The 19,449-nt window shown below is 34.2% G+C and overlaps 2 protein-coding genes across 2 annotated transcripts; both read left to right on the top strand.

Annotated features, from left to right (window-relative positions):
• Positions 1–1,821: 1,821 nt before the first annotated feature.
• LOC108531902 (olfactory receptor 6K3-like) lies at positions 1,822–2,852 on the top strand. The gene is given in 3 exon segments (XM_017875538.1): positions 1,822–1,869; positions 1,927–1,999; positions 2,002–2,852. Coding segments are annotated over 3 exon segments (972 nt in total).
• Positions 2,853–8,810: 5,958 nt separating this feature from the next.
• LOC108531903 (olfactory receptor 6K3-like) lies at positions 8,811–9,757 on the top strand. The gene is given in 2 exon segments (XM_017875539.1): positions 8,811–9,507; positions 9,510–9,757. Coding segments are annotated over 2 exon segments (945 nt in total).
• The last annotated feature ends 9,692 nt before the right edge of the window (positions 9,758–19,449 follow it).

Raw genomic sequence — 19,449 nt, forward strand, 5'->3', positions numbered from 1 at the left:
TCCACATTCACAAATTCAGAATTATATCTTTAAAATAATAAGGACATGGAAAAAACATGTGAATTGACTGTTGGATTGATCAACTTTCTCATAAACTTTTTTAGCAACATGTTTTACATTCTGCATAATATCAAAGAGCTACTACACATGGGTGTTTTGGTAGTCTGGCACTACAAGAGAAAAGCTGAAGTTCACTGTGAAAGATTATTTACCAAAATGAAACAGTTAAGATGAGCAGAAAGGGATAGATAGATAGATAGATACACACATACATACATACATAGATATCCATGTGCCAGATGTTCCATAAACAACAAATAAATCAACAAATAAATCAATCAATGAAAATATTTGTAGAGCAGTAATATTTTTGTTTGCAACAATCTTACTTTGTGAAAATCTGAAGGATGTGCATATATAAAAACAATCAAAATGTCCTAATTCTCTGTAAGCACTTGATTTTCCAGAAGCTGCCAAAGTAATATTTGTTAAACTTCGTTAATATAAACCAGTTCTTGATAGAATGTGTTCAAGATGTATATTTTGTTCTGTAATGAGATGTCTGACAAATACCAAAATGTACCAAATATTTTTATTTCCCTGATCTATGTTTCAAATGCCTTGTTTTAATTTGAAACTTCAAATATTATTTCTTACTAAAATAACGTGAAGTTTTAAATTCATGATTTATAAATAATGTTTGAAATAGTATTAGCTAAGGAAAAATATTTGCTGTCTTCATGGAGAAATGCTGGTGTACAGCATAAGCAAATGTTCTTGTCTGAGGAGTTAATTTTTAAATGGTTCCACATTACCCCAAAGGAGATATTATTTTTTCAAACTTCCTTTGTGTTCTAAATCTCTCTCCTTAAATAATTTTTGATCCATCTGTTAGGCTAGCTTCTGAATTGCCTGGACAATAAGCCCCAGGTGCAACTGATGAGTTTCTTTGCACTATTTCTTTATAGTTTATGCCACTTTTGAGGGACATGGTATCAAGAGACCTAAATTGTGCTAGAATCCCACATTTTGGCCTTTGCCTTCTTATGGTGATGGTCTTTGTCAGGATATAAGCAATCTGAATCCTGTGACTTAGATATTTATAAAAAAACCTCTGCTTCTTGTCAGTATTTGTCATGGACAGACACTTAACCTGACTGACAAGATACCAAATCTTCCGCTGCCAAATTTCTCACTGATCCCTTCTTTCTGTTCTGGTCAATTTCTGGTAGCTTAATTCTTTTCTGCTACTGAGAATACAGTTTCCTACCAAGGTTTTACCTTCATATTTGTGCCTGAAAACTTTACCCTCTTTTCTAGCCACACTCAGTGTCAGTCTGTGGTGCGATAAAGGAGCAGAATACTAAAAACTAAAAAATATTCAGGAAAATGGAGAATACAACTCTACAATAATTACATATAGAGAAAGATAACTAAAAGTTTTGTGTAATCTATATCTAAAAACCATTAGAAAATTTATATGGTATATGATTCAAAACAATTTGGGGAATTATTATAAAAGATTATTAATACCCCTATATATTTATTTTAGTTTATATAGTTTATAAATGTGACATTCTTAACGTCTTGTTTTCTTATTATTTGTATCCTTCTTTTGCATGTAAGCTTCATGAATGTAGAGATTATTTTCCTTACTGCTGAATTCAACAAACCCACAGCTGTGTTTGGTACATATTAGGCAGTAAATGAATATCTGTTTAATTCATAAATAAAGAGAAGTACATGATCCACCTAAAGCATATTTTTCATTTGACTTTTATATGAACTAATACATCTGACTTTGTCAATTTCTTCTAGGAAATGAGCTGTGTCTTTCTATCCATAGCTGTTAGGGTTGCTGAGACCATGGTGAGGATTAACCAAACTAGTACAGTAACGGAGTTTCTCTTCTCTGGATTCCCACAGTTTGAAGATGGTAGCCTCCTCTTCTTCATTCCGTTCTTTGTTATCTGCATATTCATTGTCATTGGGAATCTTATTTTTTTTTTGCAGTCAAGGTGGATACCCGTCTCCACAACCCCATGTATAATTTTATCAGCATTTTCTCATTTCTGGAGATCTGGTACACAACTGCCACAATTCCCAAGATGCTCTCTAACCTCATCAGTAGGCAGAGGACCATCTCCATGATTGGCTGCCTCTTGCAGATGTACTTCTTCCATTCACTGGGAAATTCAGAGGAGATTTTGTTGACTACCATGGCCATTGACAGGTACATTGCCGTCTGTAACCCTCTCTGCTACCCAACCATCATGACCTCCAGGCTCTGTGCTCAGCTCTCTGCAGGGTCCTGCATCTTTGGCTTTCTTGTGTTGCTCCCAGAGATTGCATGGATTTCCACACTGCCCTTCTGTGGACCCAACGAAATCCACCAGATCTTCTGTGATTTTGAACCTGTGCTGCGCTTGGCCTGTACAGACACGTCCATGATTCTGATTGAGGATGTGATCCATGCTGTGGCCATCATATTCTCTGTCCTGGTTATTGCCCTTTCTTATATCACAATCATCACTGTGATCCTGAGGATTCCCTCTGTTGAAGGCCGCCAGAAGGCCTTTTCTACATATGCAGCCCATCTTGGTGTCTTTCTGATGTTCTATGGCAGTGTGTCCCTCATGTACCTGCGTTTCTCTGTCACTTTCCCACCAATTTTGGACACAGCTATTGCACTGATGTTTGCAGTTCTTGCTCCCTTTTTCAACCCTATCATCTATAGTTTTAGAAATAAGGACATAAAGATTGCAGTTAAAAAGCTTTTCTGCCCTCAGAAGACGGTTATCTTCAGATCAATGCTAGCTCATAGGCACCTTTCACTGTGGATGCTACTCTAACCCAATAAACCGTATAATTAACATATAATTCATTCATTGTCACACTGATATTTTGTGTCTCTTTATCCCTGTTCTTTCCGTGTACATGTATATCCTGCTTTCACATGTCAAATTAAGATAGCATGGACTACCTGTCTAGACTTATACAGGTAGGTAAAAAATAGAAAGGAAATATGAAGTTTAAGCCATTAAACATAATTAATATATTTTATGAACATTAATTTATTATTGGTATATAAACATTTTATGTAAATACTTATTATATTACATAAGCGTTAATAACAACTATAAATTATAAAACATAGTAGTTAAAAGAATTGTATCTGTAGAAGACATTAAGGTTTGTATTTCAGTGATGCCACATATTGCTTTGTGACTTTGAACAAGTTGATAATTAACGTGTCTGCATCTTAGTTTTATCATCTATTGGTATAAAAGTAATATATTTTAAAAGTAGGACTTCAAATACTAATATGAATATTAAACGAGTATATTCATGCAAGTGCTTAGAATATGCATAACACAGAGCATGTGCAAAGTAAGTGTTATCTGTTAATATCATTTGCAACTAATTACTATATTTTGTTATTGATGCTTTAAAGAAATCTTTAGTAAAGAGTGATATATTAAAACAAAACTCATACTTAGGAATACTTAGCTATGATTATTGTTTATAGTATATTTGTTGTCATTATTTATCTGGAGCTGAGTTGAATTCAAACTTCATTTACTTTGACTGCTTTGATTGAATAAAATTATTTGGTTAAAAGTAGTCTCCAGCACATTCTGAAGTGATAGATAACAAAAATATATAGCATTTGAACTACATTACTCTTGTTTTCACTTTTGCTGCCTTTAAAATGTCTATGCATTGCCACTAGAAATTAATTATCTAAAATTCAGTTTAGATTTGTGTATTAAGATAACAGTTTAAACACACATATTTAAATTTTCTTCCTCAAAAAATTCAGTGAAAATAAAACAGTCAGGACTAGATGAGCTGTTAGATGACCTAAACACTGAAAAGTGTAAGGATATAGTAATGTACATTAAAGTATGTATGAGGTTACCTAAAGATCTTCATGATAGCTATGTAAATACTTTGAAATATTGTATATCACTTTCTTTTTTATAGGAAAGAAAAGAATTTCTATTTATATCAAAAGTACCAGTTGGTTCTATTTATTGGACAGTCCAGGAATGAACAAAAGTATATATTGAAAATTTAACAGCAAAAGCAAAATCAAAATTCAATTAAACCAAAGCATTATCTATCCTAGGGAAAAGAGTTCCTTCAATTGACCCCCAAAGTTAAAACACTTCCTCAGGTATGAGTACATGAGACCCAACTGAGGAAAATACTTATCTGCCCGGTGTTGGACAAGAAAATAGGGGAGGAGTGCCTAGAAATTAACTGGATGAAATTCTACATAAAACAGATAGAAAAAAATAATTAAAGCTTGTAAAAATAGAAATTGAGAACCATGCTCTCCTTGGGAAATCTGTGTAGAGAGAATGGAGCCAAAGTACAAGTGAAATTTCCTAGTCACAATGGAGTTATTCCCTGAGCTGTGTTCAGAGAAGGGCATGAAAAGTAAATCTTAAATTTACAAGCCAGAGAAGTGAGGAACTACCCAGGTAAACTGAGGCTACTAAAACAAAATGAAAAGCACAACTTTTAGCACAATAGCAATAATCTATAACTAATATTGAACTTCGTGGCAGATATTTCCATATTTGCTATGCACAATTAGATATTTGACATCTTGTTTTTTTTTGTATCCAAATATATTCTCTCCTCTCTCTCACACACAAACACAGATTGTCTTCTTTAAAAAAAAAAAAAAATTAGTTTTGCCATATACCATACATATTAAAATCATTAATTTTGTCAAATGCATAGCCCGATAAGTAGTTGGATTACTATAGTTAAAGAGAGAGAGAGAGACTGAGAGAGACAGAGAGGTTTGGGAATTGAAAGTCAATGCTCTTTCATTACATAGACTAACTCGAATACATGAACCATTAAAATGTTTCCTATTTAAAATTTTGATGAGATTTGTGAAGATAGCTATCAGAAAAAAATGTTGGCAAATAAAAAATACAAAATTTAAAATACAATGGAGATAGTGAAGAATATATTAAATACTACAGAAAATTAAATTAAATTAATGATTTGTAAGATTGCCTGGAAGATATGTCTCAGAATTTAGAGAAGCCACATGAAGAGCCAAATATTATCTGCAAAGAGAAAAAGACATATATGGATAATGTATTAATAGATACTACAGAGCAAAATATGATTACGGGAATTCTAGAAAAAAAAGCAAACAAAACAGAGGAAAATAATAATTAAAATTAAAGGAAAATATTTCTGAGCCTGAGAATGCTTGAGTCATGGGATCAAAAGAGACTGTTTTATATTATACAAAATCATTGGAAATACAATGTGGTCTGTTGACATTTTTGAATTAAAAAAACTACAAGTTAGATAACCAAAATAGGCTCCCAAATCATAAGAAGCAAAGTTAGACAAAACTCAGAAAGTATGTCTTCCTATTTGAGAACTTGATACATATTTCCAGAAGAAGATGACATGATAAAGGTAATTAACTTTGAAAAAAATGAGAGCTTTGCGATTTCAACAGATCGGTGGATGAAGCACATGATATAAATAATACTCTTGTAGAAAAAATGAGATATTGATCTTCAATAGAGAAGGCAGCAGAACCAGTATGAGTTGTTCAAGGTAGGAAAGACCCATACATACTCGCGGCATGAGAAAAGCAAAAAAAGACATGGTTTCCTCACTTTCTTCAGTATCGGCACTAAATCCCCAGTGACATGTTTATTATGAAATGTCCTTATTGTCTGTAAAATAGCTTTTCAAGATGATCTTCTGGTGTCAGTATATTTTCTTCAAGGCTTTCCAAATCTGTGTGTTCATGTAAGAAGGCCAGGACCATGTCAAAACTGCCCTTTGCCTAGTACACTGGTAGACTCAAGAACAGCTGAGACAATCATGAAAGTGCTGGAGAAAGAAGCTTACAAATTTGGGAGGATGGATGAGTACATCAGGAAAAAAAATAATATAATAGTACATATAGGATTATACCTTCATTGACAACTTCTGAAAATCTAACAAAAGGAGAGTAAGAGGGGAAACTTTCTGTTAATTAACCCCATGAGAGAAGATGATTCACTTCAGTGCAGTGGAGGGGAAGAATCCTCCACAGAGCCCAGTTCCGCTTCCTGTTATTCCCTGGATGCCCTGTGGAGAGACTATAAATCCCTTTTTGAAGAGGCTGAAGCAATATCAAGGATGCAGAGAGTGAGGCAGACTGAGGAGTCCCTGTATCTTTAGAAAGGTGAGTGTAGATGACTCAGTCATAAAGAGACCAAATTCACTCACCATGCATAATCATCATCATAATCGTCATTTCATAACCTGAAGACCTTATTATTAAAGAATTTAGAACTTTGAATAAGGGTGGAAGACAAAGATATTTACAGGAGGAAGCTCTATTCAGTGTGGTTCTGGGCATGGGTATATATGAAACAGCATGCCACATTTATAATGCCATTTTCTGAGAGATCATCTAGTCAAGACTTGATTGGGGCTCTCATTAGAACTGAATTGTCATATTTCCCTTTTCAAACAGTTCCCAGTTTTCTTTGTTCACTTATTCATGGCTGTCTTGTGCACTTAATTATAATTGTACCAAGTGGCTGAGTTTCAAGTTAATTTATTTGATACCTACCATCTCTACATATTAACTGTTGTAGTCACTATGTTGTAGTCACTATGAGGGATAAAAGACATTCACTGTCCTGAAGGAGAGACCCATATTCTAGAGAAGGTAAACAAGTAAGTTGATGATGGATCCTGATGAACACTTCAATACAGCATAATGGCATTCAACACTTCCAAGTGTTTCCTATATTCCTGACACTAAGGTTTTAAAATACATTTACACATATTGGTAGAGGCAGTCAACTGCATGTAGGTTAGAGTGTGTCTCTAGAGATACAGTGCATAGATTTAAACTCTGACTTTGCCCTTCATTAACTGAGAATTTCTGGATAAAGAACTTAACCTGTTTGTGCCTAAGTTTTCTCCTCTGTAAAATGGGGATAATCATTTCACCTCATTGGAGCATTAAGACCATGAGGTGAAAAATATATGTAATGTGCTTGGAATAGTACCAGCAATTAGTGAGGCAATAATACCGTATACTATACTATACAATTCTATTGTTATTATAAAATGTTTAGTCATTCTCAGGACCTCATTAACCAGTGTTAATATTTTCTCAATTTTACAAATGAGATATTAAAGACATAGAGAAGCTAAGTAACTTCATGTTAAGTCACAGAGCTGGTAAGCCATAAAGAGAATTTAAATGATAGCAATTTTTCCTCTGGCATCTAGCCTTTTAACCAGCAGTATATATTGCTTTTGTGTGAGAAGAGGGTGCAAAGGAGGGAGGGGTATGTTACTTTAAAGTCAGAGGAAGTAGTGCAAACAGGAGGGAACTGTGATTTTAGAAAGCAACATGAACAATGGGATTGCAGGGGAGAGAGGAGTGGGAGAATGTTAGCAGGTGAAGCTACAGAGAGTTAGGAGTCAGATAGTTGGTGTGAAGCTTATGAAAAGAGATTGGTTAGAGAAAAACATTTAGAAGTATTAATAGTTAAATCCTGTAAGTGGATGAGATCACTAAGGAGCGTGTAAAACTATAAGAGGTTGACGTGGATGATAGGAACCTGGGGAAAATAAACTCTTGGGAAAGAGTTTAAGAAAGACAACACAAACTAATATAAGAGAGAAGAGGCAGAATGAGAAAGAAAATACAAATAAAAATAAATAAAACAGAAGCAAAAGTCAAAGCTAGAACTGCCTTTAAAGCCATCTGGACATCACGTCCCTTGAGAATGGAGTCTTGGAAACAGAGGACCAAAGTCTCAAGCAGGAGTAAGGAAAAGTGTCAAGTGCCAGAGAAGACTGGATAGTTTCCATTAGTAATTAGCGGGGCACTGATGAATGTGATCAGAATAGTATCAGTATAATGCTCAGGAGGAAGTGCACAGCAGTGTTAAAGGAGAACAAGAAATGCAGTGAGGTAGATTGTATCACTCTTTCCAGAAGTTGCCTGTCAAACACTGTCCAAATCTTTCTGCAAGTATTTACTAAATCCTGCAGCATCCTTGTTAGATGGGTACTATTTTTAATCCCATTTTGCAACTGAGTACCTGAGACTCTGAGATATTAAGTAATTTTCCAAAAGTCATATAGGTAACAATAGACTTAGGATTTCAATGTCAACTTCAGGTTTACATTGTAACACCTTAGACTAGAGATTTTCAAAGAGCATGTGCACAATGGCCCAGTTGGGTAGGGAAAGAACATAATATAACTTCTATGTAATATAACTTTATTTGTATTCATACATTTTACTTTTAAAATTTATTATATAAGCTACACATATATAATTTTGTATTATTTTACCATAATATAGTAAATGTATATAACTTATAAATGCAAATACTTGCATTAGACATTAAGCTAAAATAAAAATAATTTTAACTAGTTTTTTTTACTGTTAAAACATTTGGAGACCCCTATTTCTGCAGTTGTGCCAATAAATAAGATGTACAACTAAACAACTTTGAGGAATAAGAAGAACTACCTTGAAGGTTTCTTTTTTTCTGACTTTAAACTAGTGTACACATTGTCCGATGTTTGATACAAAAAAAAGTTTGATATGTTTGATATGAAAAAAAATCAAACATTGGACAATATGTACACTAGCTTAAAGTCAGAAAAAAAATGAAACCTTCAAGGTATTTCTTATTCCTCAAAGTTGTTTAGCTGTACATCTTATTTATTTTTTTCTCTACCTTCTCATGAGCTGGACTATGCCCTCTCTTCATTCACAGGTAGCCCTACTAGGAAATATGGAGAGCAGAAACCAGTCAACAGTGACTGAATTTATCTTCACTGGGTTGCCTCGGCTTCAGGATGGTAGTCTCCTGTACTTCTTTCCTTTGCTTTTCATTTACACTTTTATTATCATTGGTAACTTATTAATCTTCTCTGCTGTAAGGCTGAGCACCCATCTCCACAACCCCATGTATAATTTTATCTGTATATTTTCCTTTCTGGAGATCTGGTACACCACATCCACCATTCCCAAGATGCTCTCCAACCTCATCAGTGAAAAGAAGGCCATCTCCATGATGGGCTGCTTCTTGCAGATGTATTTCTTCCACTCACTTGGAAATTCAGGGGGGATCTTGCTGACCACCACGGCCATTGACAGATACGTTGCCATCTGCAACCCTCTTCGCTATCAAATGATCATGACCCCCCGGCTCTGTACTCAGCTCTCTGCAGATTCCTGCATCTTTGGTTTCCTTATCCTGCTTCCTGAGATTGTGATTTTTTCCACACTGCCTTTCTGTGGGCCCAATCAAATCCATCAGATCTTCTGTGACTTGGTCCCTGTGCTAAGCCTGGCCTGTACAGACACGTCCATGATTCTGATTGAGGATGTGATTCATGCTGTGACCATCATCATTACCTTCCTAATTATTGCCCTGTCCTATGTAAGAATTGTTACTGTGATACTGAGGATTCCCTCTTCTGAAGGGAGGCAAAAGCTTTTTCTACCAGTGCAGGCCACCTCATGGTCTTCCTGATATTCTTTGGCAGTGTATCGCTCATGTACTTGCATGTCAGCGACACTTATCCACCAGTTTTGGACACAGCCATTGCACTGATGTTTACTGTACTTGCTCCATTCTTCAATCCCATCATTTATAGCCTGAGAAACAAGGACATGAACAATGTGATTAAAAAACTGTTCTGTTTTCAAAAAGTGTTGAACAAGTCTGGAAGTTAATACAGAGCCACAGTTTCCCTTCCTTTTCTTTTTTTTCTTTTTTTCTTTTTTTTTTTTTTTGGGATGGAGTTTCACTCTTGTTGCCCAGGCTGGAGTGGAATGGCATGATCTCAGCTCACTGCAACCTCCGCGTGCTGGATTCAAATGATTCTCTTGCCTCAGCCTCTCTAGGAGCCAGGATTACAGGCATGCACCACCCTGCCCAGCTAATTTTTGCATTTTTAGTAGAGATGGGGTTTCACTGTGTTGGTTAGGCTGGTCTTGAACTCCTGACCTCAGGTGATCCAACCTCCTTGGCCTCCCAAAGTGCTGGGATTACAGGTATGAGTCACCATGCCTGGTCCCTTCCATTGCTTTAATGTTTGTCTAACAGATTAGAATAGAACATGAGATTACTCTATACCTAGTGCTTTGTCACACTGAAATTTCTGTCATCCTAATTATTTTCCCTATACCTAGAAAAAGTATTTATACTCTCTGTGTCATCATTGTAAAACTTGCTATGCATATCATGAGGAACCTCATTTTGTGGATGAATAACTGTAGTTTCTTTCTTCTGAAATGCTGTGGTTAAAGAAAATTTGTTTGCCACTTTAGAGGGTTAGAACTATAGAGCTTACACTTCAGAAGTTGACAATGTGCTCTGAGGTAGTATGTCTTTATTTAGGTAACAGATCTTAGAAAAGTTTTTTTGTTTAATTATGAGTCATGGATTACCTCATTGGGTTTTCCAGAAATAGAGATCTAAGAAAAGCCAAAACAACATTTAATTAAGTTTTATCTTTATTTTAGTGATGTAGTTACCTATTCATTAGAATAATTATGTTTTAGTAAGATTAGATTACTAGTACTGCCACACATGTTTAAAAGAAAACTACAATATAGGATACTATTTATAGTAATATACTTTGGTTTCCACAAATATCAATTTTAGTTATTGTTTGCCCTTTCCAGAGTTAAACATCTTCACTTTCTTTATTTACAGAAAAAAATCTTTGGTGTATTCATTGAATGGTAGTGTCAAAACATATGATTTATTTAACTTTTGACTAATAAATTTAAAAACTTTCCTCTTCTTTCCATATTTACTAACATTGCCTTCATTTAATTTTCTATAATTATTTATACACAATTATTATAATTATCTTTAAAAAATACAGTAAAATTTTGAAATGGAGACAGTGATTTTATCTCACATTTTAATTTTCTTCTTTAGCATTCCAATAAAATGACCAAACCTTAGATTATATTAACTTCTTAAAGGCTTTAAACCCAGAAAAGATAATAATGATTCTCATTTTTTATTGAGTGGTCCAGCAGTGGTCATATTAACATGTGAACACAAAGAGAGAAAACATAAAACAACCCTTTCCAACATGTATCACATTACTTCCCCCCCAAAAACCCTGAAAAACCTATATAAATCCTGACAAACAGAAAAGAGTGACTTCAATAGACAAAATCTAAATGGTTTCCTGAAGACATAGTGCAGATAAAATAAAATTCAAAGGGATTCAATAGAGGCAAGGGAGGGGCCTATTTAGAAGACAATTTGAAGTAATCTTTTCAGGAGGTGTTGGAAATTCCAAACGGAGAACAACTTGAATGGCTAGGGATGGGGAGGTGGCCATTTATGAATATCTGAAATATTTCCAGCATATTAGGTGAGGAAGTTGCTCACCTAAATATTTGTTCCCTAGTCTTCAGCTGGTGGATCACATGCTATGTAAAGATAGGCTACCCTAACTTCAAAAGTTCTAGTTTGGGTTCCCATAGCCAACAGAGAAAAACATGCACATTGGTGATTCTTCATAGTATAATTTGACTATATTATACATTTTTCTAAATGAATTAGAGCTCTAATCTAACAAGGAAACCAATAAATTAAAAAAAAAAAAAAAACTGCTGTTAAAAGCAGCTGAGAAAGGGAAGGGGAGATGGCCTTTCAATTCTGTATGACATTTTAACCTGTTTCCTTCCCAATCATTTTAAACATGGTTCATAGTAATCATAAATAAAGAAAACATGAACTTACACCAAAAGACTTGTACTTGACTAAAGGTTGCAGTTCATGGCTTCACGGTGGCCTCCTCGGAAAACACATTATTTTCTCATGGGAATTTGAACCTGCTATATTATCATTCCCAAGTTTCCAGAAATATGAGTTGAAGAAGAGGATGGACCAGGGGTGCTGGAGAATCCACAGAAAGACCACAGAGTGCAACTTCTACCCCAGTGGACACCTTTAGGAACTGTCCTCACAAGTACCTGCATACATAGTATCCATGCAATTTATCCCAGAGAGAGAGAGAGAGAGAGAGAGTGTGTGTGTGTGTAGGAGGGAGAGAGGAAGGAGAAGACACTTGTTTCTTTCCCTTCTGTGACTAAAAGATGTTACAGGAGGTATTCACAATGTCTTATATAATTCAACCAGAGTAGTTCTTCTTCTATAAGAATTATCAAACAGAAAATTAGCCTAATTAAAAATATTGTTTTGGAGGTGATATTGCTATATATCTGAATAAAAACCATCAGCATTTACAGTGACCTTAGGGATGCCCTCATTAGTTTAGTTCTTTAAACAGACCCCAAAAGAGGGAGGGTGTAGCAATTTGTGCTTTCTCCTCTCAAAAGCATGTTCATGAGCCAGAGAGATGCTTGCTTACTTCATGATCTAACCTCTCAGTATATGATTAGAAGACCAATTCAAGGGTAACTTGCCCCTGAAAATCCCAATTATCTATAAAAAGGTAAATCCATTATATCTGCATTCTTTAAAAGATTGTAAAGCAAACCAAAAGGAGAAAACCAAGGAGAATTCATGTGCACAACACACTATATTTCTAACCAGCAAACATTAGTTTGAAAAATGTTAAAACATTAAAACATGTAAAGCTCACCTGAACCCAACCTGCCTAAAGCCTGGTGCCTGGGGTCCAGAACCCAGAGATTAGAGCCTGAAGTCTAGCCTATCTTATCCTGTTGCCTCTGACTTACAGACTTACTAGCACAAAGCTAATTAATCGTTATTTTAGTACCCATGTGTAAAACACTTAAGTTACTATGCTCAGTTGCGTGTGTACTTCATTTGACAATGTACCATTCTGAGATTGTATAAATTTAATATATAGTACTTATTATCTGAATCTTAAGATATTCTGTTGGGTTGTATATACTTTTATACTATATTGCATAAAATTCTTGAGACATTTTCATCAAGAGATTAAGATCTACAACTCTTTATCATGATCAATTGAAAACATGATTTTGAAAAGAAGTTACCTATCAGGTTTTAATGTTTATATATTCTTTTTGCTTGTTTTGAGGGTATTTATGTCCCCTAAACACCTTCCCAAATGCTTTGTATATACATATATGTGTGTGTTTGTGTATTTAGCGTGTGTCATTTGGAGATTTGTGTGTGTTTGTGTGTGCATGTGTGTATGAAAACTACATTGAAAAGTGCATTTTCAGGTACATGATGCACCTTTGGACACAGGCTAATGTAATTTCTAAAATGAATATGTTCTGTTAATAATATCAAATCTTTAGCCATTAATCACCCTAAGCAAGAGTCACAAAAATAATTTTAAATATGTAATGAAATCATAGAGATCTTTTACTATTAATACATGAAATAAATTAGTTTGTGATGGCAAAGTTAGTGATAATAAAAAACATTACAGAATATAAAAATGCAATGGAAGAAGAAGAAAACGGAGTACTCCAGAAACCTAAACTAGAGAGTTAGAATTTTGACTTCAGAAAGTATTGTAAAGCTCAAAAAATAATAAATAAGGTGCCCTATCCAGATTGATGACAAAAAAACTAAATCCTAGAAATGCAATATTAATGAAATAGGTGTTCCAGAAAGAGAAGGCATAGCCAACTGAGGATAAAACCAAAGTGCTGCAACAGTTAGCAATAAAAAAGTCACCTTAAAACAAAATCAGACAACCATGTATGCTTCTAACCAAAATAAAATAGCTTGTAGTAGACCTAACTTTCAACTGAAAATAATGAGGAAGCTGAATAAAATAAGATTAAAAACTGTTTGGAGATATTACAGATAGAAACACTATGGGCACTTAATCCCCATAGACACTGGGGGTTATAATTCAAGATAAGATTTTGGGTGGGGACACAACCAAACCATATCAAGCTTGCGTTAGGTAGCTCCTTCCCTTTCAATACTAAACCCATATGAAGCCATGCCCAGAGAGCCACTGGTTCGGATAATGAGAACATGTAAAGCTCACCTGAACCCAACCTGCCTGAAGCCTGGTCCCTGGGGTCCAGAACACAGAGACTAGAGCCTGAGGTCTAGCCTATCTTATCCTGTTGCCTCTGACTTACAGATTTACTAGCACAAAGCTAATTAATTGTTGTTTTAGCACCCATGTGTAAAACACTTGATAAGTTACTATACTTGGTTGTGTGTATGCTTCATTTGACAATGTACCATTCTGAGATTGCATAAATTTAATATATAATACTTATTATCTGAATCTTAAGATATTCTATTGGATTGTATATACTTTTGAATTGTATTGTTAGTTAATTTTTAAAACAATTCTATCATTTTCAGAAACACTATCTGTGTCAAATGTGTTGTTATTTAACCAAACGCTCTGCTCATTTATATGATAAAGAGTTTTCACCCTTGAAGAGATTTTAGCTTATTTATAAATAGAGCAGGTGCTAAAGATTTGAGACTGAGTGCTGGGCTGTGAAGAGATACAAGGGAGTCAGTCTTTGAAAGTTGCATTCTCCTTTTGTAATATTTTCTTCATCATTTTGTGGTTCATGATCATCTTTACTTGATCTGTGCTTGAAAATAAAGTTAGGGCATTTAAAAGTCCTTTAAAATAAAATAAAAACTAAATCCAAAAGCTCTTCATGCAATGTAGAATTAAAAAATATGTACAAGAGATGAAAGAATTATAGAACATTTTATTTTATCCTTATTGCTTACCATACATATGTAAGCAAAACGTTTTGGGTTAGTCCAAACATAGCACAAAATTCAGAAGTATTCTAGATGATATTCTATAACTAGAAACTGCTCTGTTATTTTGACTTAGGATTGTCTTGGCAATGTGCGCTCCTTTTTGGTGCCATGTGAACTTTAAAGTAGCTTTTTCCAATTCTGTGAAGAAACTCATTGGTAGCTTGATGGGGATGGAATTGAATCTATAAATTACCTTGGGCAGTAGGGCCATTTTCATGATATTGATTCTTCCTATCCATGAGCATGGAATGTTCTTCCATTTGTTTGTGTCCTCTTTTATTTCGTTGAACAGTGGTTTGTAGTTCTCTTTGAAGAGGTTGTTCACATCCCTTGTAAGTTGGATTCCTAGGTATTTTATTCTCTTAGAAGCAATTGATTGAATGGGAGTTCACTCATGATTTGGCTCTCTGTTTGTCTATTATTGTGTAGAGAATGCTTGTGATTTCTGCACATTGATTTTGTATCCATGAAGACTTTGCTGAAGTTGGCTTATCAAGGCTTAAAGGAGATTTTGGGCTGAGAGGATGGGTTTTCTAATATAGCAATCATGTCATCTGCAAACAGGTACAAAGAACAAAGCTGGAGACATCAATGCTACCTGACTTCCAAACCCATACTACAAGATTACAAGTAACCCCAAAAAAACAGCATGGTACTGGTACCAAAAACAGAGATATAGACCCAATGGAACAGACAGAGTCCTCAGAAATAATACCACACATCTACCACCAATCTGATCTTTGACAAACCCTGACAAAAACAAGAAAATAAGGAAGGATTCCCTATTTAAAATGGTGCTGGAAAAACAGGCTAGCCATAAGTAGGAAGCTGAAACTGGATCTTTCCTTACACTTTATAACAAAAATAATTCAAGAGGATAAAAGACTTAATGTTAGACCTAAAACCATAAAAAAGCCTAGAAAGAAAACCTAGCAATACCATTCAGGACATGGCATGGGCAAGGACTTCATGTCTAGAACACCCAAAAACAATGACAACAAAGCCAAAATTGACAAAATGGGATCTAATTAACTAACAGAGCTTCTGCCAAGCAAAAGAAACTACCCAATCAGAGTGAACAGACAACCTACAGAATGGGAGAAAATTTTTGCAATCCACTTCATCTGACAAAGGGCTTGATATCCAGAGTCATACAAAGAACTCAAACTAACTTACAAGAAAAAAACAAGCCCCATCAAAAAGTGGGCAAAGGATGTGAAACAGACCACTTCTCAAAAGAGAAAATTTATGCAGCCAACAGACACATGAAAAAATGCTCCATCATCACTGGCCATCAGAGAAATGGCAAATCAAAACCACAATGAGATAAACCATCCTCACACCAGTTGAATGGCAATCATTAAAAAGTCCAGGAAACAACAGGTGCTGGAGAGGATGTGGAGAAATAGGAGCACCTTTACACTGTTGGTTGGGACTGTAAACTAGTTCAGCAGGATGATTCCTCAGGATCAAGAACTAGAAATACCATTTGACCCAGCCATCCCATTACTGGGTATATACCCCAAAGGAATTATAATCATGCTGCTATAAAGACACCATGGCACACGTATGTTTATTGCGGCACTATTCACAATAGCAAAGACTTGGAATCAACCCCCAAATGTCCATCGATGACAGACTGGATTAAGAAAATGTGGCACATATACACCATGGAATAATGCAGCCATAAAAAAGGATGAGTTGATGTCTTTTGTAGGGAAAATGGATGAAGCTGGAAACCAAATCAATTCTCAGCAAACTAATCACAAAGGACAAAAAACCCAAACATCGCATGTTCTCACTCATAGGTGGGAATTGAACAATGAGAACGGGTGGACCCAGGAAGGGTAACATCATACACTGGGGCTTGTCATGGGATGGGGTGAAGGCGGAGGTATAGCATTAGGAGATATACCTAACGTAAATGACGAGTTAATGGGTGCAGCATACCAACGTGGCATATGTATGCGTATGTAACAAACCTGCATATTGTGCACAGGTACCCTATAACTTAAAGTATAATTAGAAAAAATAAATAAAATATAAAAAAAGATACTGCTCTGTTAGGTAAGTTGGCCAGTGTATCTTTGTCTGAAATCAAAATACCACCTCTTAGGTCACATTTATTTAGTTGGTTTTGGATGGCAAATTTATTGTACTTTTATGAAAAAAATATGACCTCCTTAAAAAAGCGAGAAAAAGAAAACTTAAAAGAAATTTGGCAAATGATGTAGACAAACAATTTAAAGGCAGATAAACTCTAAAGTCTAGTAATTACATGAAGAGATGCTTAAAAATCTTTATTGAGGCCACGTATTAGTGAAGATGAAGAGACAAAGAAATACATGCACAGCTGATAAGAATGTAAACTGGTGTGGTCATTTTAGAGAAAAATCTGGTAGAAATGAAGTTCAAGTGTATCCTTGGTTTTAATAATCCTGCTCCTAGGAATATTTCTCAAAGACTTTTTTACACATGTTTAAAAGCTGACATACGTGAAGAGGTTGTTCAGAATGTTAGGTAGTTGGAGACAATCTGGAGCTTATTATGGAGAAAACAGGTACTTAACATATGCCAAATGAATAGTTCAGAGAATCATGCAGGTGTTAAATATTATGAGCTATTGAACACAAAGAAACAAAAATAATTCCTGTAAATAATACTGAAAGGTAAAAATAAGCAACACAATGAAATCAGCACAGTTTACATCAATAAAAAGTACATGTGTAAGAAACAAAAGTACATGTTTTATAAGAATACATAGAGAAAACATTTATCAAGTTAGTTTAAATAATGTATAGAAAAAAATGAGGGTAAGTAGAATTAAAGGGAAATACATAAAATATACAGAATGGAGTGCTATTTAGCCATAAAAAAGAATGAGATTCTGTCATCTGAAGCAAAATGGATGTACTTGGAAGTCATTATGTTCAGTGCAATAAGCCAGGCACAGAAAGACAAACTTTGCATGTTCTCACTTATTTGTGGGAGCTAAAAATAAAACAATTGAATTCACAGAGACAGTAAAATAATTGTTACTGGAGACTGGGAAGGGAAGTGGAGAGGTTGGAGGGCAAGTGGGGATATTTAATGAGCATAAAAAATGGAAAGAATAAATAATATCTAGTACATGATAGCACAAAAAAGAATAAATTTCCATATAAATTTAGATGTAAACATGTTTTTTTCAAAAAACACATGAAATGAGTGTTTTGATATTTGCTGAGTTGACAATATGTTTATATCTTTCCAATATTTATGACTCTATTTTTATAGTCACAGCATACAAATCTATTATTTCCCTATAAAATAGTTGCAGCATAATATTCTGTGTTATGTCTGCATGAACTTTATGTTATTTATTTCATTCCTATGGATGGAAATTTAGATTTTTTTCAAATACTTCTAATTTTAAATGGGGCTACAGTGAAGCCTTATATATAAACGCAAATACTGTAATATGATTGTGAGATCAATTCTTAGAAGTATAACTACAGTATCCAACACTATTCAAGATTAATAATTGAGTAGATAATGACAAACCACCATTCCAAATATTTTAAAACACTATATATCCAGCATCATTCGTTGGAAGTTCCTATTTCAACACATTATCCCATGTAGTTTATATCATTCCTTGTATTCATTGTCAATCTAATTAGGCAAAAAATACATATATGCTTATATTTGAAAATTACCAGAGTACAATAAACTGACATGTATCTAATAGCCAATTGCAGCTTGTTGTTGTTAACTTCTTTAACATTTGTTGCCAATTTTTTTCCATTGAACTCTTTATTTTATGAATTTCAATTCATTCAAAAACAGCCACATATTTTGTTCTGTTATAATTATTCACAATTTAAACAATATTTATACATGACATTATAATTTATTAAAATATTGAACTTTTAAAATAAATCTAAAATGGCTGAAATTATATACATTTCCTATATCTGTCTTATAAACAACTTGAAGGCTACCATTATCTGGTTCTGTAACCTATAATAATAACAGAATTAAATGTAATCATATATTTTCAACTAAATGTGCTACTATGTTAAAAACTAATGTTTCTTTATAGAGTCTCATAAAACAAATTTAATACTTAAAATTATACAGATCTTTAAATTCTAAATCTAAAAATAGGCTCAATTGTCTGGTCCAAAAACCGTATTCAAACCAATTACTCTTTGTCCACCTTTGTAAATGAGTTCTTCCCATTGTGATACAGGCAGAAATCTACTAGGGTTTTCAGGATAGCTTTTGCTGTTTGCCTCCCAATCACACAACATTTTGCCTTGAATGTGGAAGTGATGCTTAAAACTTAGAGATTTACTGTGAAACCATAAGGAAAAGTCCAGGAGAATAGTTTTTTAAATTAGGAATTGAATAAGCTAAGAGCATGCCCAATCTGATATAAGTGTAAAATACAGTTTAATTACAGAATTACTAAACCATAGTATGTTGAAAAACAATGTTAGCATCCAGTTGAAGTTGTCAGTGTGAAACATAATTTTAGAAAAATAAATTTCTAACTGTCTATTCTTATATGAAATAATACTCAAAGGACCAAAAAAAAGCCATTTATTTTCCTAAAATGTTCATTTGAGTTTCTAACAGTTATTTTTAACAAGGAAACTGGAACTTTTTTTTTTCTTTTCTTTTTTTTTTTTTTTTT

This window comes from Rhinopithecus bieti, unplaced genomic scaffold (genome assembly GCF_001698545.2).
Source record: "Rhinopithecus bieti isolate Rb0 unplaced genomic scaffold, ASM169854v2 scaffold_10132, whole genome shotgun sequence".
In the NCBI taxonomy this organism is placed as follows: Eukaryota; Metazoa; Chordata; class Mammalia; order Primates; family Cercopithecidae; genus Rhinopithecus; species Rhinopithecus bieti.